Genomic DNA, 23860 nt, shown 5'->3' with positions numbered 1-23860 from the left:
GTGGATCCAATTAATTCTATTAATAGTTTAATTTAAATAATAAATAATCGAGTTTAGAATGAAAATAAATTTAAAAATTAATATCCATAATAAATTCAGTGAAGTTTGAAATTTAAAGGTGAATATTTATTATCTAAGCTTTTTATATAATAATTATCTAAAAATAAAAATATATTTTGTAAAATATTTTGAAAAATAATAATTAAATTTAGGTGAGCATTGTGCGATTTTCACAGATACCCTCATTGCCATCCCTAGCCTTGTTCATTTTAGTGGTGGTATCCTCACCTCTCCTAATTTAGCTTGAGGTGTTGTTTTCATCTATGTTTGGATTAGTCTTCTCTTGGAGATGATATCAGTGCCTCTTTCTAGGTATCCAATCTGTAAAGTCCGAATGTATGAAAGAGCACTATCCACTACTCATATGTGTCCCTACCACGATACTATACTTGGTTGATGTTGATCCTCTTAGGCTTGCTACACCCACTTGGGATTGCTTTATTGCAAACACCAATTTGTAGGCATGATTGTTATCTTTGATGTATCTGTGCTTTATCCAATTCGTTCATCACCTCCCCTGAGATGGCTCTGTATAGGGTCCGGTTGCTAGTGCAGTGAAGCTGCTTCCTCTGATTCTTTGTTCAACCTCACCTCCATATTAGTTTTGTCTTTTGGGCTTTTATTTCTTGACTCTTTGGTCGAGCAGCTTAGGAATTTTTTTCTCTCTCTCAACAGTGGGTTTCCCTCCTCACTGCCCAGTAGGGATTATGAAAAGTTTTGGCTTTGTTTTCTGGCAACAGATGCTTGATTTGAGATGGTTTTAGGGTTGCCTTTTCATTTTTTGAGTTTTAGTTTATGTTTTTCTGTGGCTCTATCTTTGCTTAGGTCTTGCAGGTGTGGAGGAAGCGGTTTTCTCAACATGCAAGCCTAGTTTGGGAAACCAAAATGTAAGACGCTCTTCTCTGATCCGAGCCAGCAAGTTTGTGTAGCCTTTTAGGCATGACCCCTCCAATGTGACGCCCATCATTTTCAGTTTGCCTTCTCTTTTCTAGTCTGCTGCCTCTGGTTTCTTCTGAGCTACTTGGCAATTGACCTATTGTCCTTTTGAGTTCTCTTGTTGGGTATCCTTTGGACAGAGGACATAATTATAAAAACTTTATTAGTACGGAGTATATTAGTTTTTTTTTTTTTTTTTTAAAGTTAAGAATATAATTGTAAAAAAATGTAAAAATTTTGAAATTTTTATAAACATTTTTCCATTTAAAAATATAAAAGTTTGAGAATGATTAACTTTTCATTGAATCTTTGTTCTCATTTAACGACAATCAAGTAATTTTGATGTTTAATTTAAATTATACATTATTAGGGATGAGATATCCATTAACAAATTAAAATTTATTACACCTATTTGAGATTTTCTACGAATATCTGGAAGAGCTAATAGAAAATTTAAAAGACTAATTAACCAAAAAGTTAACAGAAAAGAACATAATAATTCAGTTTCTAACAGAAAAGAACTTGAACCTCTGCTTAGCTTACAAGTTACAACCATAGTAGCCAGAAATTTTCAGCATTGTGCTAACAAATATTGCTTATTCAATCTATGGAATTTTATTACAAAACTCCTTCCATAAATTTAAATTATATGAACAAGAGTGTAAGCCTATAAGCATCATTTGATAAATATATATACATGCAATATGCTATAAATTCTAAGATAAGTTCCAGGATCTGATGAAAAGCAAAAAATTGATAATTGCATCATCAAGCATTTATATGTTGCGCAAAGAAAAAATAACTGAAAATGCAGCAGATACTTACAAGAAGCTACGACGAGGAAACTTTACTAGCAGAGGAATTGCCATAGATGTAAGAACCAAATCCCCAGAATGTTATTATCAATGAGAGAATCTTGAAACCACTCATGGGGTCGTGCAGCAAAATAACAGCGGCGATGCTTGTGATGGGTACCCTCACTGCATTGAGAACACCAGCCAACACAGTAGAAGCCAAATAAAGCACAGCAGTGCTTCCCAGTACCCCCAACTGAAAGGTAATTGTACTCCAGACAAGAACCAGGATATACGAAACTTCTCCACCTTCGAAATTTTTGGCCTCGGATTTCATTGCTTGAAAATCTTTGTTCACAATGATCCCAATGGTCGTAAATACAAAACCAAAGAAAGAAACCATGACCTGTTGCTCCAATACAACAAGGAAGGACCTTTTTCCAAGCAATTTAATGAAAACTAGCTCTGAAAGAGCAAAAATGAGCCCATGGAGAGCAGATCCCAAGGTATCCCATATAAAACCCATAATATACTGATGCTCACTGACATAGTCATATCTGTCAGAATCCGAATCCAATGCAATTATGGTCATAGCAGCAGTAATTATCACAATAGCATTTATAATTGAAGCATTCAATTTGTTGTGCACAATAAAATATCCAAACAGAGCAGAAAACACCAGGGATGATGAAGCCAGAAGAGAGGCAGTTGACGCTGGGAGATAGGCATATGCATATGCATACATCAGGTTGTCAGCAGCACTTAAGAAACCCAGGAAAATATAAGAGACAAGAAGTTTTAGAGTCAGAGGAGTTGGAGAAGTTTTACAAAAGAAGTAAGTGGGGAATAAAATTAAAGCAGTTAGAGGCCACCCAGCAACTGCCACCCATGAAATAATCCACTTGCTTGTACCCCCATTTGCATAATAAACACGCGAAAGTAGACTTGAAGCAGGAAATGCCACAAGCATTGCTCCAACACTCAGAAGTAAAAGAATCCAGTGTGAGATTGGCTTTCTTTTGTATGCTTCCAAAGCCTGAGCTTTCCAGTTAGACATTTTGTCGCGCAATGAAACAGAAGGTTGCCCTGTTTCCTCATCCATTCTTTCACCTGAGAAAGAACATTGAAAGCAATACAACTAAATTCTCCAAAAAAAGTAGAAAAGTTAATATATCCAAATTCACAAGATTTTACAAAATTAAAATTATGTATATAGGTGCATGTCTGAGCGTGTGCTTTCTTTTTTTTGCACGTTCTACCTCTTAGTATATAAATCCCTTCTGTCAGAGAAATTCAACTGGAATTGTCTATATAAGTAGCATCCATCCATTGATGAGAAATTAAGAATGAATGACAAACAAATCACATCCTAGACAATTATGTCACTTTGTGTATGGATGAGAAATTAAAATGGAGGATTCCGTATTGATATGAAATTTGACGAATGTGGATGAAAATCTGCTTATCATGAATTTGACATACTAAGAAGGTCTAGAAAGTGTAATTTCAATTGATAAAGTTAAAAATAAAATAAAAATAAAAAATAAAAAAAATAAAAAAAATAAAAAAACACTTAAGATTTCCCAATTTCCAAATTCCCCATACAAGTGCAAGTTCAAGAATTCATCCCCAAATTTCCATTCTAAATTCTACAGCATGCATTAGGACTTCATCCACAATATAACAGTATGCTTTCCATACAAGAATTAAAACCCTAATCAAATGAAAAGACCATCTTAATCTACCAATTACTTGAAGAATCCAATCATGTGCAGAATTAAAATACACATATTTGAAGAGGAGATAAATTCAAAGAGTTTTACCAATAGACATTCAAACATGATGATGCAATACTCAAAAGAATTCCATCTAAAACCCCAGTAACCACACTCAGAAATAGCTTAAAACAACTCCCCAGAAGGAAAAGAAGCTGGAAAAGAAAAACCCAGATAATAGAATGCATAATTAAGGCTAATTTACAGCAACGAACAAAGTTTAAAGAAAATCCAGATATTGAAATGAATAATTAAGGCTAATGAACAAAGAAAAGGAGAATTAAAAAGAACGAACCAGCCTCCAAAAGCACCTCTTCCAGCATGAGAATGAGCTCAAGAAGATGGGTATTTACGAGCTATGATGAGTGGGAAACTTTCTGCTCATTATCTCTCCCGCGAAATTGTCGATCATGCAAAGCATGTTGGTCCTTTGTTCTTCTCCATCAGTCCAAAAAACGTATCTGTGATTAATAATATTGTAGTAATTAAGCATCTATCTCATGTTTTAATATAAAAAATATTTGAAAAAAAAAATTGAATTCAACAGATTGTTAATCAATCAATGAGTGTAAAACGGCCCTAATCAGATTATCATATCGGTAAATATAATAAAGATCAGAGTCGTCCAATTTTGAGAAATTTTCCCCATTAGATAAGATGGGGAATGAAGCTCCGCCATATAAAATACTGGATAATAATTTATGATTTAATCACATGCCCATATCATGGTACCACATACCCATGGTACCTAGGATGGAGGCTTCCTTGAAGATTTTCTGAGGGTATCATTACCTCCATCTAAAGCTAAAATCTTATCTTCGTTAAGAAATCAGTTGTGAGTCATTTCAACATTTTTTCATATGGCGTTATCACCAAATAAATGTTTCCATTTGATCAATTTTCTTCAATGAACTTGGATCCGTGTTGTACCTAACGTGTATTTAATATGGATCCTAGTTTAACCACAATGTGTCTATTGTTTACTAAGGGTAGCAAATTAGCATTGGTAGTATCTTAGACTTTTTTTTTTTTTTTGTAATTAGAGAAATGTGGAAGACAAGATGAATCTTTGAACTATTTAAAAGCAGAAGCTTATATGCTATTTTCTCAATACATTACACTACTTGGTATGGTCCATAATAATGGCTTGCATGTTTCTAATGTGCCTGTTTAAATAGTGAACTTACATGTATGGATGTAGTATGAGAAAGACCGAGTCTTCTACTTGAAACTCAACATCACGTCATTGTGCATTAGCCATTTTGTTTCATTCTGTTACTGGCACTGTGGAGGTTGAGTTTAAGTTGTTTCAATATTACATCACAAGAGGCAAGTTGTTGGTCGGCTTCATGCACCACACTATTACCAACAACATATTAGGGGATTGATGGAGGTGGTTTGCCATATAATGCTTAGAAGTGTGTCATGCTAATGGATGCATGATAGGTTGTGTTGTATCAAAATTGTGCTCACGAGGGAATAAAAAATATTTGGCTAGCTATTTGTGCATAAAGCATCTCAAATACTGTTCAATGCATTGATACACCATTTCTATTTGGCCATCAATTTATGAGGGTTAAGAAGAACTCATTTTGAACTATGTTTCAAACATTTTTAAAAATTCCTTCCGAAAATTGCTGATAAATATTAGATCCCTATAACTTGTGATAGTCTAGCATTTCGTGTAGCTTGACAAATCCCATTAATGAATTTTTCGGCCACCATTTGTTCTGTGAAAGGATGAGATAATGCTATAAAGCGGGTGTATTTGCTTAATCTAGCAATAAAAACCATGATAATCGTTTTGCCACTAGACAATGGAAGGCATTTGATGAAAAATCCATGGTGATGTCATCCCAAACTTGACATTGAATTGGCATGGGTTAGAATATTTTAGATGGAGCTAAGGTAGCTGATTTAGCTCTTTAGCATGTGTCATAGGAAGTAACATAATCATAGATTTGCTTGTGCATAGATAGCTAATAAAATTATTATGCTACCCACTTTTATGTTTTGAGGACTCCCAAGAGAACAGGAGATGTACCTCAGAGAGATTTTTTGTAGGAAATGGAGGGGATGAAGTACAGAGAGTAAAGCGAGTGAAGAGTGTGGAGAAAATTGGGGATTTTGAATTTGAAAAGAGTAAAGACAAGGAAATGACGTTTTTGACAGAAGTTGCCCTCGGGCCCCGCCGCGGTCATAATGGGGCCTAGGAATTTACCCCCTCATCACTCATGGAATAACTGCTGAGAAGGTAAAGAGACACTTGATGATCGTCGGGCTTCCTACACCTAGGGGTGAGGCCGTGCCCCGAAAAAGAACACAAGCCCAAAGCCCATTGGGCCATCCTTAAGCAGACCGATCCACTACCGCCAGTCCTAGCCTGGACGCATAGGGCAGGCCGGAGGGATCATGAGCACAGGCCCAACAGGAGATAATCCCGCCCGGTGATGTGATGTGACGGAGAATAACTAGCCCAGTCATTTTGCAGCCTTAACAACACGTGGTCGGGAGGAATTAAATAGCCGCCTAGCATGGAAGGGTGTTCTGATGCGTCCGTACATACGGGCTTGAGTGATAGAGACAGATGTCACTATAGCAGAGAGGCGGTTAGACGTCACTAGCAGACAAAAGGAAAAGAGATAAAAGGGGATACGTGATCCTCCCTGACCAAGTTTACACACCCATTATAAACCCTATTTTCTAGATCTCAGAACATCATGCACTATTACATACCTTACTAAGCTCTTCCTTTTTAATGGGTTTGATATTTTTCTACTACTAAATTTTTTGTGGCATTCTCATTGTAACTCTAATGTGCTGTAGTATATTGATTATAATTATTAAGCTAGAAATAGATCTTTAGGTATTTTTGTTTGCTCATACTTTGGTGGCTCCAACTCGTTCCAAGAGTAACGTTTCTCATAGGTCTACTCGATTCTACACATTTTCTCACTTAATAGTGATTTTGATATCAATTGTAATAAGCATACTCTATCTTTTTTCCTAGACTTAAAATAACTAATCCAAATATATATATAAAATTGAAGTCTAAAATAAGTTAGAGAGAGATTAACCAGTGGCATATTTAAGTTGATGCATTTATACCAAGTGATACATCTAAACTTCTATATTTGTATCAAGTGATACACTTAATATATTTTATTTTTATTTTTAAGTTATATTTTTATATTTAATAATGTTTTTGATTAATATGTGCATAATAAATGCAATTTATTATTTCTATTATTACAATTTCTATATCACCTTTAAATTTCACTTTTTAATTTTTTAATATAATATATTAATTTATAATTAAAAAATCTAAAGCTAAAAAACTAATTATATCTTTAAAATAATCAATAAAAAAATTAATATATATCTATTTTTTTAACTATAATATTTATATTATTAGTATATATATATATATACTTGAATTTTAAAAAGGTTGATGAGAGATTGATAAGTGACACAATTAATCTTAAATATTTGTGATATGTAGTGCAAATATATTTATAATTTTTTTTATATATTTATAATTTTATTTTTATATAAAATAATAATTAATGTATATGTAATAAATATAATTTATTATTATTTTAATTAATATTAATATTTGACCTTTTGATTTTTTACTATTTTCTAATATAATTTTTTTATATTTATTTTAATAAAAATAATTTATTACTTTTTAATCACTATTACTGTATAATCTTTTGATTTTCTACTATATTTTAATATAATAAATTATAATAAATATAATATTATTATCATATTATATGACCTTTTAATATTTTATTATTTTTTTAATATATAGTATTATTAATATTATAATAAAAAATTTATTATATTTCTATTATTAAAATAATTTATTGTATTTTTTCTTTTAATAATAAATCAAATATTAAAAATATATTTATAAAATTTGAGTAAACACCGTATAAAAAAAATTTAGAGAGTTAAAAAAATCACTTTTACTGTATAGCAATAATTTTATAATAAAATATCATATAAAAAGTTTTTATTATTTCACAATATTACTATTATTTATTTAATAATTTTATAAAATTATAATTAATATAATTTAATTATAAATACCCTATATATGATGTGAATAATTACATAGAATAAACATATATAATCAATTAAAATTATTAAAAAAATATATAAATTGTGATAAAAATATAAAATAATTAAAAAAATAATAGAACTAATTGTATAACATTATCAAATTAAAATTTTATTAATTCAAATAACTATAAAAAGTTAATAAATATGCATAATTAAAATATAATAAAAATAAATTAAATTGTGATTCTAATACTCTAAATCAATTATTACAAATATTAAATAAATTAAACTTAAATTACTACAATTTATTATATTAATGACCGCAATAATTTTAATCTCATCATTTTTCATAAAGATATATCGTTCATTATGCATTCTATATAAAATCTATTACCACAACCATTAGTATAATCTTTATTCTATATATTTCTTTTATACATCTTTCTCCTTTATTTTTAAATGGCTCTTGAAATTTTTATTTCTTATTATTTTTTTAGCATCTAGCATGAGAGGTATGGTTGCATTACTCTCCAAAATCAACTCAGCCTTCTTAGTTAAATTGAAATTAGATGATAAATTATCTAAATGTTTTGGAGAGATTATCCTATTCTTTTATTTCTTAATAGTGAAATATTTTTATACTATAGTTATTGTGAAACCATTCATACTATTATAAAATAATATTCGGCTAGCATGATTGATATACTAGATTTTACATTTAAAAATTTGATATATTTAAAAGATATTACGATAAAATATATTATTCTCGTTCTCCTCTACTATTGCTATCCACAGTAGTTTAATAAACTTTATTTTTTTAAAAATATAGTTTGTTGAATAAAATTTATTATTATATATTAATAATATATAATAAATACTAAAATTTTAATTTTAAATATTGCAATTGAGTTTGATGGTGCTTATTATTATTTTGAGTTTAAAATATCAGAAATATTTTACTTCTCTTAATAGATACGGTGAATTTATACAAAAAAAAATTATTTTATAAATTAATATCATACAATAGTAATATATAAAATTTTAATATCGTTGTGTCGGTAAACTATTAGTATATATATAAAAAGCTGGGTTTTGAAACGGACTATGCAGATTGACAAATGACATATTTAGATTGATACAGGTACACTAAAGGTATTCTTAAATTATTTTTATTTTTATTTTTAAATTATATTTTCATATTTAATAATATTATTAATTAATATATCTATAATAAAAAAATTTATTATCTTTATTATTACAATTTATATATAACTTTTGAATTTTCTATTATTATTATTAGTATGTGACTTTTTAATTTCCTACAATTTTTTAATATAATTTATTAATCATAATAAAATAAAAATTTTAATGTATATATTTTATTTTTATTTTTAATAATAAATAAAATGAAAAAAATTTATAACCAATATTATTAATTAATTGATGTTATATATATTCTATTTTTTATGTAGTCGACTTTTAAGTAAGATCATATCCCACTCCCTCAAACTTTTATTGAAACGAGACATTTAAGTGAATGTTGCAAAAATATATATATATTTTTAAATTATTAATAAAATAAAAATAAAAGTATACATAAATTTAAATAAAATATTAAAAAAAATTAAAACTTTTAAGCATATGCCTTGTAAATATTTGTGAAAGTTTTGTACATCATTTTCAAATATATTTTTATTTTAACTTTTAAAATTTGATAGTAGGAGTTTGTAATGATTTTATACTTTTAAAATAATTAATAATAAAAATATGACTATATATTTAATAAGATTAATAAAATTTATTTATGTAAATATTATAATTATCAATAGTTAAAGTATTCTATCCAATAAAAAAATATCAATGATTTTATCCTCTCATTACTAAAATAATAGGTTTCCCAGGTTGCTAAAACAAAGTTAGACAGCATACTCTCTACTATTCACTAATCTAAACTAATCTAAAATTTTATGATATAATCAAGCAATCCATTGAAGCTTTTAAAGCCAGTTAACCCAATTCAAAGAACACAATCAGTAATGGAAATTAGAGGCTCCAGAAGATAAATAACACAGAAAAGCCAACTGAAACAGTATCACTATTATACCAAATCCAACCAACTGTAAATCATTCTGTAAATAAGTCCCTAAGCTAATGGTTGAGAAACAAGACTGGGTTGATCAGAAGAAGCAATTATCAACAAGAGACCATAACCAACATATATACACCCAGTTACACTCTGGCTTTGCCATACTCTTGGAGTTGATATTGCATTGATTGGGGCAACTGGCCTCCAATTTACAAATGCTAAATAAATTCATGCATGGATATCCTCTCATTACTTCATAAGGATTGCTACTAGCAGATATCAGTTCAATGAATTCAATAAATACATAAGAACTAATATTCGTAGATAGAACATCTGAAAAAATTTTAACTAACTCAATCTCATTCCATTAAAATTGAAAGCCACAAAAACTTAATTAAATGACAAACTTTCTACTACTCAATAATCTAACTAGTATATAAATTTATCTAACAATCAAGCCATGCACTGAAGCTTTTCGAAGATGTCACGAATGATCCATCGTGCCATGAAGAAATAGGCCTTTTCAGTTGAATGCACTCCATCCCAACTTATACGTTCTTGAGGTTTATCACAAACTGCTATATTAGGAGCTCCACACATTCTATTTAGACTAAATTCATAATCACCTCCACTCTCACAACAAGCTTTTTGCAGTGATTTTGGATCAAAACCTTTTCCATGAAACAAGTAACCTAGTGTCAGTTTCAGTAATGCAAATATGTTGAACCCACAATTTACTAATTTTAAAGACTTACCAAGCAATGCAGCTTTCCTCAAAATCCACATGTAGGCACTGCAGTAATCCCCATATACCATATTCACTTTTGGATTCTCTTCTTGCAATTCTTTAATTGCTTGCTGGAGTTGCTCGTTGTGATACATTGCAAAGTTATTCAGTCCTTTGAGGGAAATTCATTGTATTCACTAGAATCATTCGAGTGAAATCCACTAAGATATATGGGCATGTAACCGATTGGAAAATTCCCAGGAATAATAACTCGAGTAGCACCAAATCGAATAACCCTCTACAAAAAACATGTAGGAAAGTTATAATTGGACTAGGATTCTGTGAAGAAATCACTCCATGCTAAAATCTGATGGCCTAATACATATAGAACACCTGTAATATAAAACAAATTATTCATAGTCATATTATGAAACAACTCATAGCAATGTCAACGCATAATCTCGAAAATATTAGATTATATATGTTATAACTTTCCAATTCCTCAAAACAAACAAACACTTTTTAAATTTATAATCTATTTCATAATTTTTTTATTAACTTAACTTTTATTAAGTATTAAAAAATATTTTAAATATTCACTTAAAAAAATAATTTGAGAAGTTATTTTTAAAATAAAATAAAATGAAATTATAATAGTCAATTTATATAATAATATAATGTAAAATAAAAAGTAAACAATAATTTTAGAACCACAAAAGAAAAAAGTGAAAAAGAGATATGAAATAGAGACGGTATTTATTTTATTTTTTCTATCCTAATAAAATTTTTATATAAAACAAGTAATTATTTTTATACCTCAAGATCATTAAACCTAATTTGAAATCAGTTTATATAACATAATTTTTGCTATCTAGGTTCTTCAATTTTATTTTTGGACTACAAAAATAAATAACATTTAAAATCCAATTAAACCATAAAATGTAAAACTATGCCTAATGTAATACTTATATGTAGAGAAATAATATATATATATGGATGGAAACATGAGTTGAAACTTGGCTTAAAAATAAAGTTTTGAAGTGGGAAATGAAAGTTTGAAAAGCTTAAAAATTAAAATGAAATTTTAAAATATTTAAAAGGATTAAGTGCAATATTTTTAAGAAGGTTGTTGCTCCTCCGCCTCCTTTACTTGCTGTATGTTGCAATGCCGCCTTCACCCAACTTTTAAAAAAATAAAAATATAAAAAAAAAGAGTCGAAAAGAAATAAAAAATCGGGATACAAGCGAAAGGATAAAACTACAAATGGTATTCTTATAATAGAGTACAGATTTAGCATATACTTCATATTTAACACTAATGTAAGTAACTTTCTATTAATTTTGTGTCTGTTGTCATGTTTTTACTGTAAAACAAAGAATCAGTTAATTTGACAAATATCTTGAAAAAAACTGCTAAACAAAGCCTTAACCAACGATTTGGATAAACCTACTGACTATTTTTATTCGTCCACTACCAAAAATTACCTAAGGCTCTAGATAGAAACTGCCAAATGACCCAGTCAATCTTTGACGTGAGCCTTGCTCAGACTCTTAAGAAAATCTACAGTCTGTGAAAACAAAGAAAATAAGATTTTCCCATTAAAGATACGCGATCTCACACGTTTCGTTCCAAATTTTACGGCATTATCTAATTTAAACTCACCACGTCGTTTGGTTTGTTAGTCAGAATTGGATCTCTCTAATTCTTAAGGTGGTTGATAAATTAAACCCAATAGAATTTTTTTGGATTGCTTGTTGACTAGGGTTAAATAGCGAATATTTCCTAATTAATTTACATTTAAGGAGAGATTGGTTGTGAGGAGCGTCTCCCATAACTAGAACCAATCTATTGGAATGAATAAATATATTTTTGCTTCAATAATCAATTCTCACAACTGAAATTGTAATATCCGGCTAGATTCAGACATCGGAATTCCTACCGTCCGGTGGAATGCGAGGATGTCAGAGGTTTCTAGAAGGGTAAGAGAAAGGTTTTCTAAAATGTTTTCAAGTGTTTTAAAGGTTTAGAATGGAAATGGATGAAGTGTTGAAGAGAAAAGGCCAAGGAGGCATTTTGCCATGTTCGGCCGCCGAAGGTAATATTCGGCCGCCGAAAGTGCCCGAGATTCGGCCCCCAAAAGTCTAAGTTCGGCCGCCGAACGTTGCATGGTTTTGCATGCGATTCGACTGCCGAAGCTGAGGCGGTTATTCATCTATTAAGGGCACCGAGTCCAGAAAAAAGGAGGAGGATTCTTCTCTCTTTCTGGCCTAGGTGAGTTCTTGATCTCCTTGGATTGTTTTCATGGTCTTTCATCAAATCTTTCAAAGTTAAACAAGTTTTAAGTAAGTTTTATGTGTTTGTGAAGAGTGAAAGCTTGGAGAAGTTTGGAGCTTGGATCTCCATATCTTCGAGTTTGGATCACACCAGCCTTTGTTCTTCAAGAGGTAAGTGGAGATCCTTGGTTTTTATACTGTTTTCTATGAGTTTTATGAAGGGAAGGGGAGTTAATGCTTGAGTTTGCATGAGTTGTGCATATTAGGGTTTATGGACCCTTTATGCTTTATGTTTGCTTGTTGAGCTTGTTTGTTGGAGTTTAAGTTGTCTTAAGCTCCTATATGCTTGTTGGTTTGAGATATGGATGAGTTAGAGAGGTTGGATGCATGTTAGGAAGGATTGGAAGGTGTGGGAGGCGTGTTTATGCACGAAGCTGAGTTCTGGATGAACTCAGGTTCGGCAGCCGAAGGAGGATTCGGCCGCCGAACATGCCCGACTTTCGTCTCTGGAGGAGACATTCGGCCGCCGAAGGTGCTGCCGAAGGTGTCCTGTCCAACCTTCCTTTGCTTGTTTTGCATGCATGTTTTGAGGTGTTCTAGAAGGGTTTTGGGGAGTTGTTTATCAGTTGCATAGAGTATATTTGGTGCCTCATTTGCGTCCTCCATTGTAGGATTGGACCCGAGGAACCGAGGGGTTTCGCAGTAATAGCTGTTTCAGAGTTAAAGATAGCCCAGAGTTAGCCAAGCATTGGTTACAGGTGAGTGGAACTAAACTTGATATTTTAATTGAGCAAGGACACGTTTCTAGCATGATCCATGCATCATAAAATGCCATGTTATGTATTAGGTTGTGTTGCATTAGAATTCACGAATATGATGCATTGCATAAAATGTTGTTCATGTGGATGAATGTTGGATGATCCTTAGCCCTTGATATGAGATCAGAGATTATGAGTTGAGATATGGCATGAGGTAGCCATACCAGGTCGCTCCTGGATAGTCCAGGTCGCTCCTGGTACTATGACCTAGACAGACAGCTTGTCAGATCAGAGATCAGAGAAGTCCAGGTGATGACCTAGTCTCCTTGGCACAGTGGGACATGTTATGATATGAGACAGATAAGAGAAGTCCAGGTGATGACCTAATCTCCTTGGCACAGCAGGACATATTATGACATATAGTAGAGGGCTATTGGTGACAAATTCATCCGTGAGATGATATGTTTGTGATGTGATGCATTCCATAAGCGTATGTAATAAATGAATTGTTTATTTGTTCCTCCTCACTGGGCTATAGAGCTCATCCCACTCCCTTAACCCCAGTTTTGCAGGTGCTAAGATAGCTATGGAAAGTCAAAGTCAGCAAGAGTAAAGAGAAAAGATATGCATGAATGTATGTTTGTAATAGTATAGTGGACATGATGTAATTAAAGATTAGTTTGTAATGTAATGTATAGAGATATACTGTCATTTACTGGATAGACTTGTGCTTTCCCTAATGTCTTTGCTTTAGTGTGATGTATGATTAATCCCTTGTACATGAATCCTGTTTTACGTTTCTTGATGAGAAATGTGTGTATCAGGCTTAATGTATGGCTTTGATGAGATACCAGTGGATTGTGTTACAGATTAAAAGGGTTTCAATCCCTTGACCCACAACAGATAGTAGTCAATGGTATAGGCCCTGAGGGCCATTTTAGATTTGCATATCTGAATAGCAGTAGTTAAGCCTGGAAAGTTTTACAGGATTGTTGAGTATTTTTGATCATGTATGGGATTTATCAGGTACACAGAGAGTATAGTCGGCTTGCTACGGGTCCCGGCGGCCTTAAGCCGATCAAGATCCTAGTGCCAGTGATGGTTCGGACCGTTACAGAGGGGTACCGATTTCTGGGCTGTTACAGATTGGTATCAGAGCATAGGGCCTCAAGAGTACGGTGTGTTGAGCATCTTTGTTCAAGGACTAGAGAAATCCCACATCGGAAAGAGGTGTTGTCTTGTATAGGAGGGTAAGCACAATAGGTAAAATCATGTCCACTAGGATAGGATGTGGAGTCCTGTCTTGCATGATGATGTGAAATGCCATGATGAGCTGCATGTGCATTATTGATATGTTTGATATGTGCTGAGGATTCATATGTTCTCACATGGATTATTTGATGATATTTTGTGTGATGTTGTGCTTTTCAAAGGCAGGATGAGAGGAACTCGTCGATCTGCTAGATTGAATGGAGCTTCGCCAGAGAATGAGGACATGGATGCCCATCTCCCTGCTCTGTAAAGGGCAACATTAGATAGATTAAGCAGAGAAGGTACATCAAGGGACCCTAGAAGGTCTGTTAATGAGAGTAGAAGGGGAGTCGTTCGGAGTGGTATGTCAGGGGATATGAGGGAAGTAGAGGAGGATGAGCAGAGCAGAGATGGTAGCTTTGGCATGAGTAGGTTAGGAGGAGATATGGGTGAGTCTCAAGGAGGCACTCAGGCCTCGAGATTTGTTCCACCTTAGTATCCACCCTACCCTTGGGGGGCAGAGTATCTGATGGGTGGTACATCGGAGTTTCCTAGGTATAACCCATATCCCACCTTTATGCCCTATCCTTCCTTCTACTCGCCATATCCACAGTATACCATGTTTCCACCCTTCTTTGGTTACCCAGGTTCAGCAAACCCTAACCCAGGGCATGTTGCACCTCCTCCACCACCAGTAGAACCAGTAGCCCCAGTTGTCCAAACACCCAAGCCTAGTTCACCTGGAGGAAGTATGGTACAAATGACAGACTATTTGAGGTTGGATGTTCCCAAATTTGAGATAGGTGATGACCCTTTTGAGTATCTCAGAACGGTCAAGATGATAAATGATGAGTTGGGAGCCAGTGAGAGTAGAGCCATTCAGATGGCAGGGGTCACATTGAAATGTAAGAAGGCAAGGGAATGGTTTAAACAGTATGTGGACCCGAGGGTAGAAAGCTTATCCTGGGAGCAGTTTGCTACAGAGTTTGCCGGATGGGATTTTCCAGATAGCTTAAGGGAGCGTAAGGAGAGTAACTTTGAGCAGCTAGGGCAGACAGAAAACATGAGTGTAGAAAATTACCCAGAGGATAGTGATCGTTTCCCTTTGGGTGAGGTTGCTGCAAAGAATAAAAAGAAAGTTAGAGGCCTGAAAGGGTCAAAGAAAAGAGAGTTCTGGAAGAGGGTCAAATCTAGTATGGGTTTTAGCGATGGCTCGAGTTCTGGTTGGGATAGTTCTAGATGTACGAGGTGCGGTAGGAGGCACAAAGGAGTCTGTCTAGTAGGGACAACAGCATGTTTCAGGTGCGGACAGGAGGGGCACATAGCACGTGAGTGTTCCACCGCGACTTTGATAACACAGTCCCAGCAGACAGCCTCAAACAGAGTGGCTCAGCCAGGAGCTCTAGCCATGGCACAGGGCAGAGGCAGAGGGGCGAGATCACTCCTTCTTCCACAGGTTCCCCAGGTGAAGGTCCATCAGTACCAGCACGGATCTTCGCTTTGACGCAGCAGGAGGCTCACACATCGGACATGGCGGTGACAGATACTTTTCACTTCCACATGTTTTGATGTGTCTGCTATTAGAGACTCTGATGTTTTGCTTTCCTTAGGGCTTTGAGAGCCATAGAAAGTAAAGGTTTGATAGCTTCTGGGATTAGAATGTCCTCTTTGGGTCAATAGACTCAAGTGTGATCCATCAGGCAAAGTCAGTCTGCCAGATGAGTTTAGTGCGAGTTATGAGTAGATGCCTTCTGTAATACCCGGCTAGAGTCCGGCGTCGGAATTCTATTTTTCGATGGAGTTTCGGATGCCGGAAGACTCTAGAAGGGTTAGATTTATGTTTTTCTATCTTGTTTTGATATGTTCATAAGTTTTAAAGCATAAGGAAATGAGTTTTTGAGTGAAATGAACCAAGGCAGAAAAGCCAGGTTCGGCCGCCGAAGTTGAGGTTCGGCCGCCGAACATGCATGGCTTTCGGTTTCACGTGTGGCCGCCGAAGGTGGTCTGGCTAGCCACCTATAAAAGGCCCTCAGTCAGTTGAAAGGATAAGGCACGCCGATTCCTTTCGATTTCTGAGGTGAGACTCTGTCCTTCTTGAGTATTTTACATGTTTTCATCAAATCTTGCAAAGGTTTGATTAGTTTTTATGTTATTTTGAAGGTTTTAAGCTCAAAACTCAAAGTTGTGAAGTTTGGAGAGTTTGAAGGAGAGTTGCTCCAAAACTCCACGTTAGGATCGTTCATCTTCTTGGTTTCAAGAGGTAAGTGAAGATCCTGAGCTTGTTTTTATGTTTTCTGAAGGTTTTATGTGGTTTTGGGGGAGAGTTGCATGAATAGGGTTATTTGTGAGGTTTTGATGATTTTGTGAGTAAAGCTTGTTTCTGTGTTGTTTGTGTTGTGTGTTTGGGGTTTTAAGGTAGTTTCTGACCCCTTTGAGCATATACTTGGGTATATGCAAGTTGAGGAATTGAGGTGGTTGAGATTGAGAGGGTTTTGGTGCTTTTGGCGAGAGGCAGAGCAAGTTTCTGCCTTGCGGATGAACTCAGGTTCGGCCGCCGAAGGTACATTCGGCCGCCGAACCCATGAGGAGGTAGCTTCGGCTGCCCAAGCTTGCCCCCGAACTGTTGGACTTTCGGCTCTGGAGGGGAGTTCGGCCGCCGAAGGTGCCGCCGAAGGTTAGAGACTTTCGTCTCTAGAGTGCCTTTCAGCCTCCGAAACTTGCCCCCGAAAGGGTTTGGCTGCCGAAAGTAGAGCTTCGGCCGCCGAAGGTGCATGAGTTTCGTCTCTGGAGAGGACTTTCGGCCGCTGAACCTGCCGCCGAAAGTGTCCTGTCCAGCTTTCCTTTGCATGCTTTGCATGGATGTTAGAGTGAGTTTAAGAGGATTCTTGGGGAGTTTCATAGAGTTGTTCATAAGCTAGTTTGGTCCCTCATTTGAGTTTATCTGTGCTTACACAGACCAGAGGAACCAGAGAGAGCAGCAGTGAGTTCTGCTCCAGAGTTTTCAGAGCCTGCAGAGTCAGTCCAGTTAGCCAGAGGTGAGTGGAACTAAATTAAACTTAATGTTTTTAATTGCGTAATGAAATGCTTGGAGCATAGTTCATGCATCATGAGTATATAGTAGGTGGTTTGCATTAGAATCCACGAATATGTTACATTGCATCGTTATTTGTTGATGTGGGTGAATGCTGAATGATCCAATAGTCTCTGAGAGAAGTCCAGGAGCCTTTGACTACGCCCTGGCAGGTATAGAGAAGTCCAGGAGCCTTTGACTACGCCCTGGCAGGTATAGCAAAGTCCAGGAGCCTTTGACTACGCCCTGGCAATGGTAAGTACAGAGGTGTTATATACACATATACATATATGACAGGAAGATCAGGTGCTCGATTCTACGTCCTGGCACGGCAGAGTTACCGGGACTATGTGGTGACAGGTTTACCCTTGATGTGGATTGTCTGTGGTTTGATGCATTCCATCAGAGCATGTGTTAATGACTATTTTACTGTTATACTCACTGGGCTATAGAGCTCATCCCACTCCCTTAACCCCAGTTTTGCAGGTTCAGTATACAATATACAGAGGAGATCCACAGAGTACAGAAAGAGTAAAGAGATGTGTAATAGCTTAGAGTGGACATGTCATATAACAGAGATGTAATAGTTGTGTATAAAGTTAGAAATGTGCTTGACTTAGTGATGTTTGTGTTGTAACTCTTTTGTTATGTACATGATCTGTATATGTATATATGGTTTACTGTGTGTGAAAAACCAGGCTTAACAGGTATAAGTTAACCCATCTAGAGCAAGCTCTAGTCAGGGGTACAGAGTACAGAGTACAGAGTACACAGAGAGTGCATGCACAGGTTAAGCCTTGGTTCAGAAAAGAGTTTTTATTTTCACAGAAAATGTATGATCATGTATGAGTTTTACAGGTACACAGAGAGTATAGCAGGCTTGCTACGGGTTCTGGCGGCCTTAAGCCGACCTGAATCCTAGCGCCGGTGACGGTCCATTTTGGGGTCGTTACAGATTGGTATCAGAGCCCTAGGTTCATATGGTCGGACCTATAGAGAGAGTGTCGGGCTCATAGAGGCTAGAGGTGGTCAAGCACAATAGGAAATCATGTCCACTAGGATAGGGTATTGAGTCCTATCTGTTTAATGCCATGAGTTATGTATGTGCCTTATTGATATGTGATGTTTATGTGCTAAAGTGTGATCTTCTGTGTTGTTTTCCAGAGAGAGTAAAGATGAGAGGAACTCGTCGATCAGCTCGATTGACTGGAGTCCCACCAGATAGTGAGAGAACAGCTGCTCGTCCTCCTGCATTGCCAAGGGCAAGGTCTCAGAGAGCTAGCAGGGAAGGTACGTCAATAGACCCTAGAAGGTCTGTCGACGAAAGCAGAAGGGGAACAGCTAGAGGAGAAAGATCAGAGGAAGTTAGGGAGGCTATGGAGATTGACCAGTCTAGAGATGACAACATGAGTATAGGCAGATTTGAGGAAGGTATGGGAGAGTCGCAGGGAGGTGCTCAGGCCTCAGGTTTTGGCTATCCAGCCTTTCCGCAGGACCTAGAGTATCCGATGGGAGGTATGTCGGAGTACTCTAGTTTTGTCCCATATCCTACTTACATGCCATATATGCCTTATCCTCCTTATTACCCACCATATCCGATGTATCCACCCTCCCCTACCCATCCAAGTGCAGCACACCCAGAGCTAAATGACCCAGTACCACCACCACCAGAACCAGTAGCCCCTGTTGTTGACAGACATCAACCTAGCTCATCCGGAGGTAAAGTGCAAATGACGGAGTACTTGAAATTGGATGCTCCTAAATATAACACGGGAGATGATCCATTTGAATACCTCAGATCAGTGAGGATGATAACCAATGAATTGGGAGCTGATGATAGTAGAGTCATTGAGATGGCAGGGTTTACACTTAAATGCAAGAAGGCCAGAGAATGGTTCAAGAATTATGTGGAACCCAGGATGAACAGTATGTCATGGGGAGAGTTCGCCAATGAGTTTGCAGGGTGGGCTTTTCTTGACAGTTCCAGGGAGATGAAAGTAATAGAGTTCGAACAGTTGAGACAGACAGATGAGATGAGTGTTGATGAATTCACAGATAAGTTCCTGGATTTGCTTCAGTATGTGGGTCAGGCCTATGATACTGATCAAAAGAAGGCAAGGAGATATACTATGAGACTTCATCCCAGGTATTCTTCCTTGATTCTTCCAGCAGAAAAGGAGAGTTTCCACACTATTGTAATACCCGGCTAGAAGTCGGCATCAGAATTCCTGTCGTCCGGTGGAATCCGGGGTGTCGGACTTCTAGAGGAGGGTAGGCTTTATGTTTGACTAAGGGTTATGATGTGTTTTACTGTGGTAATTAAGTTTTGAGCTGAAATGACCCAAGGCAGAGGAGCCAAGTTCGGCCGCCGAAGGTAAGTTCGGCCGCCGAAAGTGCTCAATGTTTGGCTTCCGAATTCAGGTTCGGCCCCCGAATGTAGCATGGTTTTGCATGCGCTTCGGCAGCCGAAGCTGAGTTGCTGAGCCAGCAGTTTTGTATCCCTTAGTTAGCATTGTGGACAGGTGTTATCACCAGATCATGTCCAGAAGGTGGTCACGTCTCCCATGCTTTATTTGTAGTTTGAGCAGCTCATGCAGAAGTTTGCTAGTGGTCAAGAGATTGTGAGAGTTTGAAGCAAAAAGGTGAGGGTTGAGAGTGAGTACGGTTGAAGCAGAGTTGATCTGTTTTTCCTTGGATTCAGAACGTTCATCTTCCTGTTTATAGAGGTAAGGGAAGATCCGGACCTTGTTATATGTTTTCTGAAGGTTTTATGGGGATTAAGGAAAGAGATGCATGTTTAGGTTAGGAATGGTAGTTTTGATGAGGTATGTAACGACCCCAAAAAGGACCGTCACCGGCGCTAGGATTCAGGTCGGCTTAAGGCCGCCAGAACCCGTAGCAAGCCTGCTATACTCTCTGTGTACCTGTAAACCTCATACATGATCATACATTTTATGTGAAAATAAAACTCTTTTCTGAACCAAGGCTTAACCTGTGCATGCACTGTCTCTGTACTCTGTACTCATGTACGCTGTACTCTGTATCCCTGACTAGAGCTGGCTCTAGATGGGTTAACTCATACCTGTTAAGCCTGGTTTTCACATACAAGAAAACATATATACATATACAGATCATGTACACAACATACATCACTAGGTCTAGGTCAAGCAACAACTATTACATCTCTTTAATATTACATGTCCACTCTACGCTATTACAGATCTCTTTACTTTTTCTGCACTCTGCTGGACTGTCCCTGTACACTGTACATTGAACCTGTAAAACTGGGGTTAAGGGAGTGGGATGAGCTCTATAGCCCAGTGAGTAGAATAGTAAAACATCTCAGTAAAATATGATCTCATGGAATGCACCATATCACAGACAATTCACATCAAGAGTAAACCTGTCGCCACATAGTCCCAGTAACTCTGTGCCAGGGCGTAGAATCGAGCACCTGGTCTTCCTGTCATATATGTATATGCGTATATAACACCTGTGAACTTACCAGTGCCAGGGCGTAGTCAAAGGCTCCTGGACTTTACTATATACCTGCCAGGGCGTAGTCAAAGGCTCCTGATCTTTGCTATACGTGCCAGGGCGTAGTCAAAGGCTCCTGGACTTCCTGTCTGTGACTATTGGATCATTCAGCATTTACTCACATAAACAGAGAACTATGCAATGCAACATATTCGTGGATACTAATGCACGCAACCTATGGCATAATCATGATGCATGACTGATGCTGAAAGCAGTTTATGTTCCAATTAAAAGATTAGAGTTTAGTTCCACTCACCTCTGGCTATCTGACTGACTGACTCTGCAGGTTCTGAACCTCTGGAGCAGTACTCACTGCTGCTCTCTCTGGTTCCTCTGGTCTGTACCTATATAGATAGACTCACATGAGTGACCAAACTAACTTATCAATCCTTCTATTCAACTCCCCAAGACTCCCCTGAAGCTCACTCACCTATCCATGCAAAGCATGCAAAAGAAAGCTGGACAGGACACTTTCGGCGGCAGGTTCGGCGGCCGAATGTCCTCTCCAGAGACGAAACTCAAGCACCTTCGGCGGCCGAATCTCAGGCTTCGGCGGCCGAACCCTTTCGGGGGCAAGTTTCGGGGGCCAAAACATACTCCAGAGACGAAAGTCTCTACCCTTCGGCGGCACCTTCGACGGCCGAAGTCCCCAAACAGAGCCGAACATGCAAAACTCACGGGGGCAAGCTGTGGCAGCCTAAGCCACCATGCAAGAGGTTCGGCGGCCGAATGAACTTTCGGCTGCCGAACCTGAGTTCATCCAGAACTCAGTTTCCATGGCAAACCCTCTCCTTCTTCCCTTCAACACTTTCTAACATGCATCCTTCACGTATTCAACACACATATACTCAAGTATATGTTCCCAGGGGTCCAAAACTAGCTTATAACCCCAAACAACAAAACATACATAACACAGAAACATATATTCATGCATATATCACACCCCTTCCATTGAAAACCTAAACATGCATCTCTCTTTTCACCTATCCCATAAAACCTTCAGAAAACATATAAAACCATAGCCAACACATCACTTACCTCCTGTAGTAAGAAGCTACACACTCTGAACAAGGGAAAACGGTTCAACTCTCTTCACCCTCACTAACTCTCCAAAGCTTACTTTTTGCTTCAAAACCTTCACAAGTTGGTAAATGAGCAAACTCCTGCATGAGCTGCTCAAAACACTTGCAGATGAGTCATAGAAAACGTGGGCATTCCATGGCAAGAATCTGAGGCCAACACTTGTCAAAACAAACATGACTCAGCTCACTAGCCAACTCATCGTCGGCTGCCCAATCACAGGCAAGACCATGCACCATTCGGAGGCCGAACTTCCCTTCGGAAGCCAAACACTTTCGGCGGCCGAACTTACTTTCGGCGGCCGAACTTGGCTCAACTGCATTAGGTCATTTCAACTCAAAACTCATTTCCCTAAAACACATCATAACACTTAGCAAACAAAACTCCTACCCTTTTTCTCGACTCCCAGCACCCTGGATTCCATCAGACAATAGGAATTCCGGTGCCGGACTCGAGCCGGATATTACATTCTCCCCTCCTTAAGAACATGCGTCCTCGAATGTTCCTAAAATAAACAACAATCACAACAAAAGGAGGAAACAAACCTCAAAACAAATATGGATACTGCTGGAGCATAGACTCCCGCGTCTCCCATGTGCATTCTTCTAGATTATGGTGGTTCCATAGAACTTTCACCATCGGAATCTCCTTGTTCCTTAGCTGTCTGATCTGCGTGTCCAGAATCCGCACTGGCTGCTCTATATAGGTGAGATCTGTAAGAATCTCCACCTCAGGTTCACTCAGAACCTGATTCGGATCTGACACAAACTGCCGTAGCATAGAAACATGAAATACCGGGTGAATTCTCTCCATAGAAGCAGGTAAATCCAGCTTATACGACACATTTCCGATCCTCTGCAACACCTCAAAGGGTCCAATGTACCGTGGAGCTAATTTACCTTTCTTCCCAAAACGAACCACTCCTTTCATTGGAGACACTTTCAGCAATACCCAATTACCCTCTTGAAACTCCAACTGCTTTCTGCGAACGTCTGCATAACTTTTCTGTCTACTCTGAGCTGTTCTGATTCTCTCTCTGATCATGGGCACCATTCTACTGGTAATGTCTACTAACTCTGGCCCTGCAAGAGCCTTCTCTCCTACCTCTTCCCAGCAAACAGGGGATCTGCACTTCCTCCCATATAATGCTTCATAAGGAGCCATCCCAATGCTAGCATGATGACTGTTATTGTAGGCAAATTCCACCAAAGGTAGATGCTGCCTCCAAGAACTGCCAAAGTCTAACACACAAAGGCGAAGCATATCCTCTATGGTCTGGATGGTCCTTTCTGACTGTCCATCAGTCTGTGGGTGGAAAGCAGTACTAAAATCCAATCTCGTGCCCATCGCACTTTGCAGACTCCGCCAAAAGCGGGAGGTAAACTGAGGTCCTCTGTCTGAAACTATAGACAATGGAACTCCATGTAATCTCACTATCTCA

General features: G+C 37.0%; 1 protein-coding gene across 2 annotated transcripts; it reads right to left on the bottom strand.

Moving 5' to 3' along the window:
- Positions 1 to 1441: 1441 nt before the first annotated feature.
- Positions 1442 to 4204, bottom strand: LOC110617638 (probable purine permease 5). 2 transcript variants are annotated; one of them, XM_021760564.2, is made up of 2 exons: positions 3877 to 4204; positions 1442 to 2900 (listed from the first exon to the last, which is right to left on the bottom strand). In XM_021760564.2, the coding sequence occupies exon 2, from the start codon at positions 2890 to 2892 to the stop codon at positions 1828 to 1830; it is 1065 nt and encodes a 354-aa protein (XP_021616256.1). In that variant the 5' UTR covers positions 2893 to 2900; positions 3877 to 4204; the 3' UTR covers positions 1442 to 1827. The 2 variants fall into 2 exon arrangements, with proteins under 2 accessions (XP_021616256.1, XP_021616255.1); XM_021760563.2 differs by having other exon boundaries at positions 3861 to 4200.
- Positions 4205 to 23860: the final 19656 nt, after the last annotated feature.

This window comes from Manihot esculenta, chromosome 6 (assembly GCF_001659605.2).
Source record: "Manihot esculenta cultivar AM560-2 chromosome 6, M.esculenta_v8, whole genome shotgun sequence".
NCBI classification, from domain to species: Eukaryota; Viridiplantae; Streptophyta; class Magnoliopsida; order Malpighiales; family Euphorbiaceae; genus Manihot; species Manihot esculenta.
The sequence above is the reverse complement of the archived record's forward strand: the minus strand, read 5'-3'. Positions and strand labels throughout refer to the sequence as shown.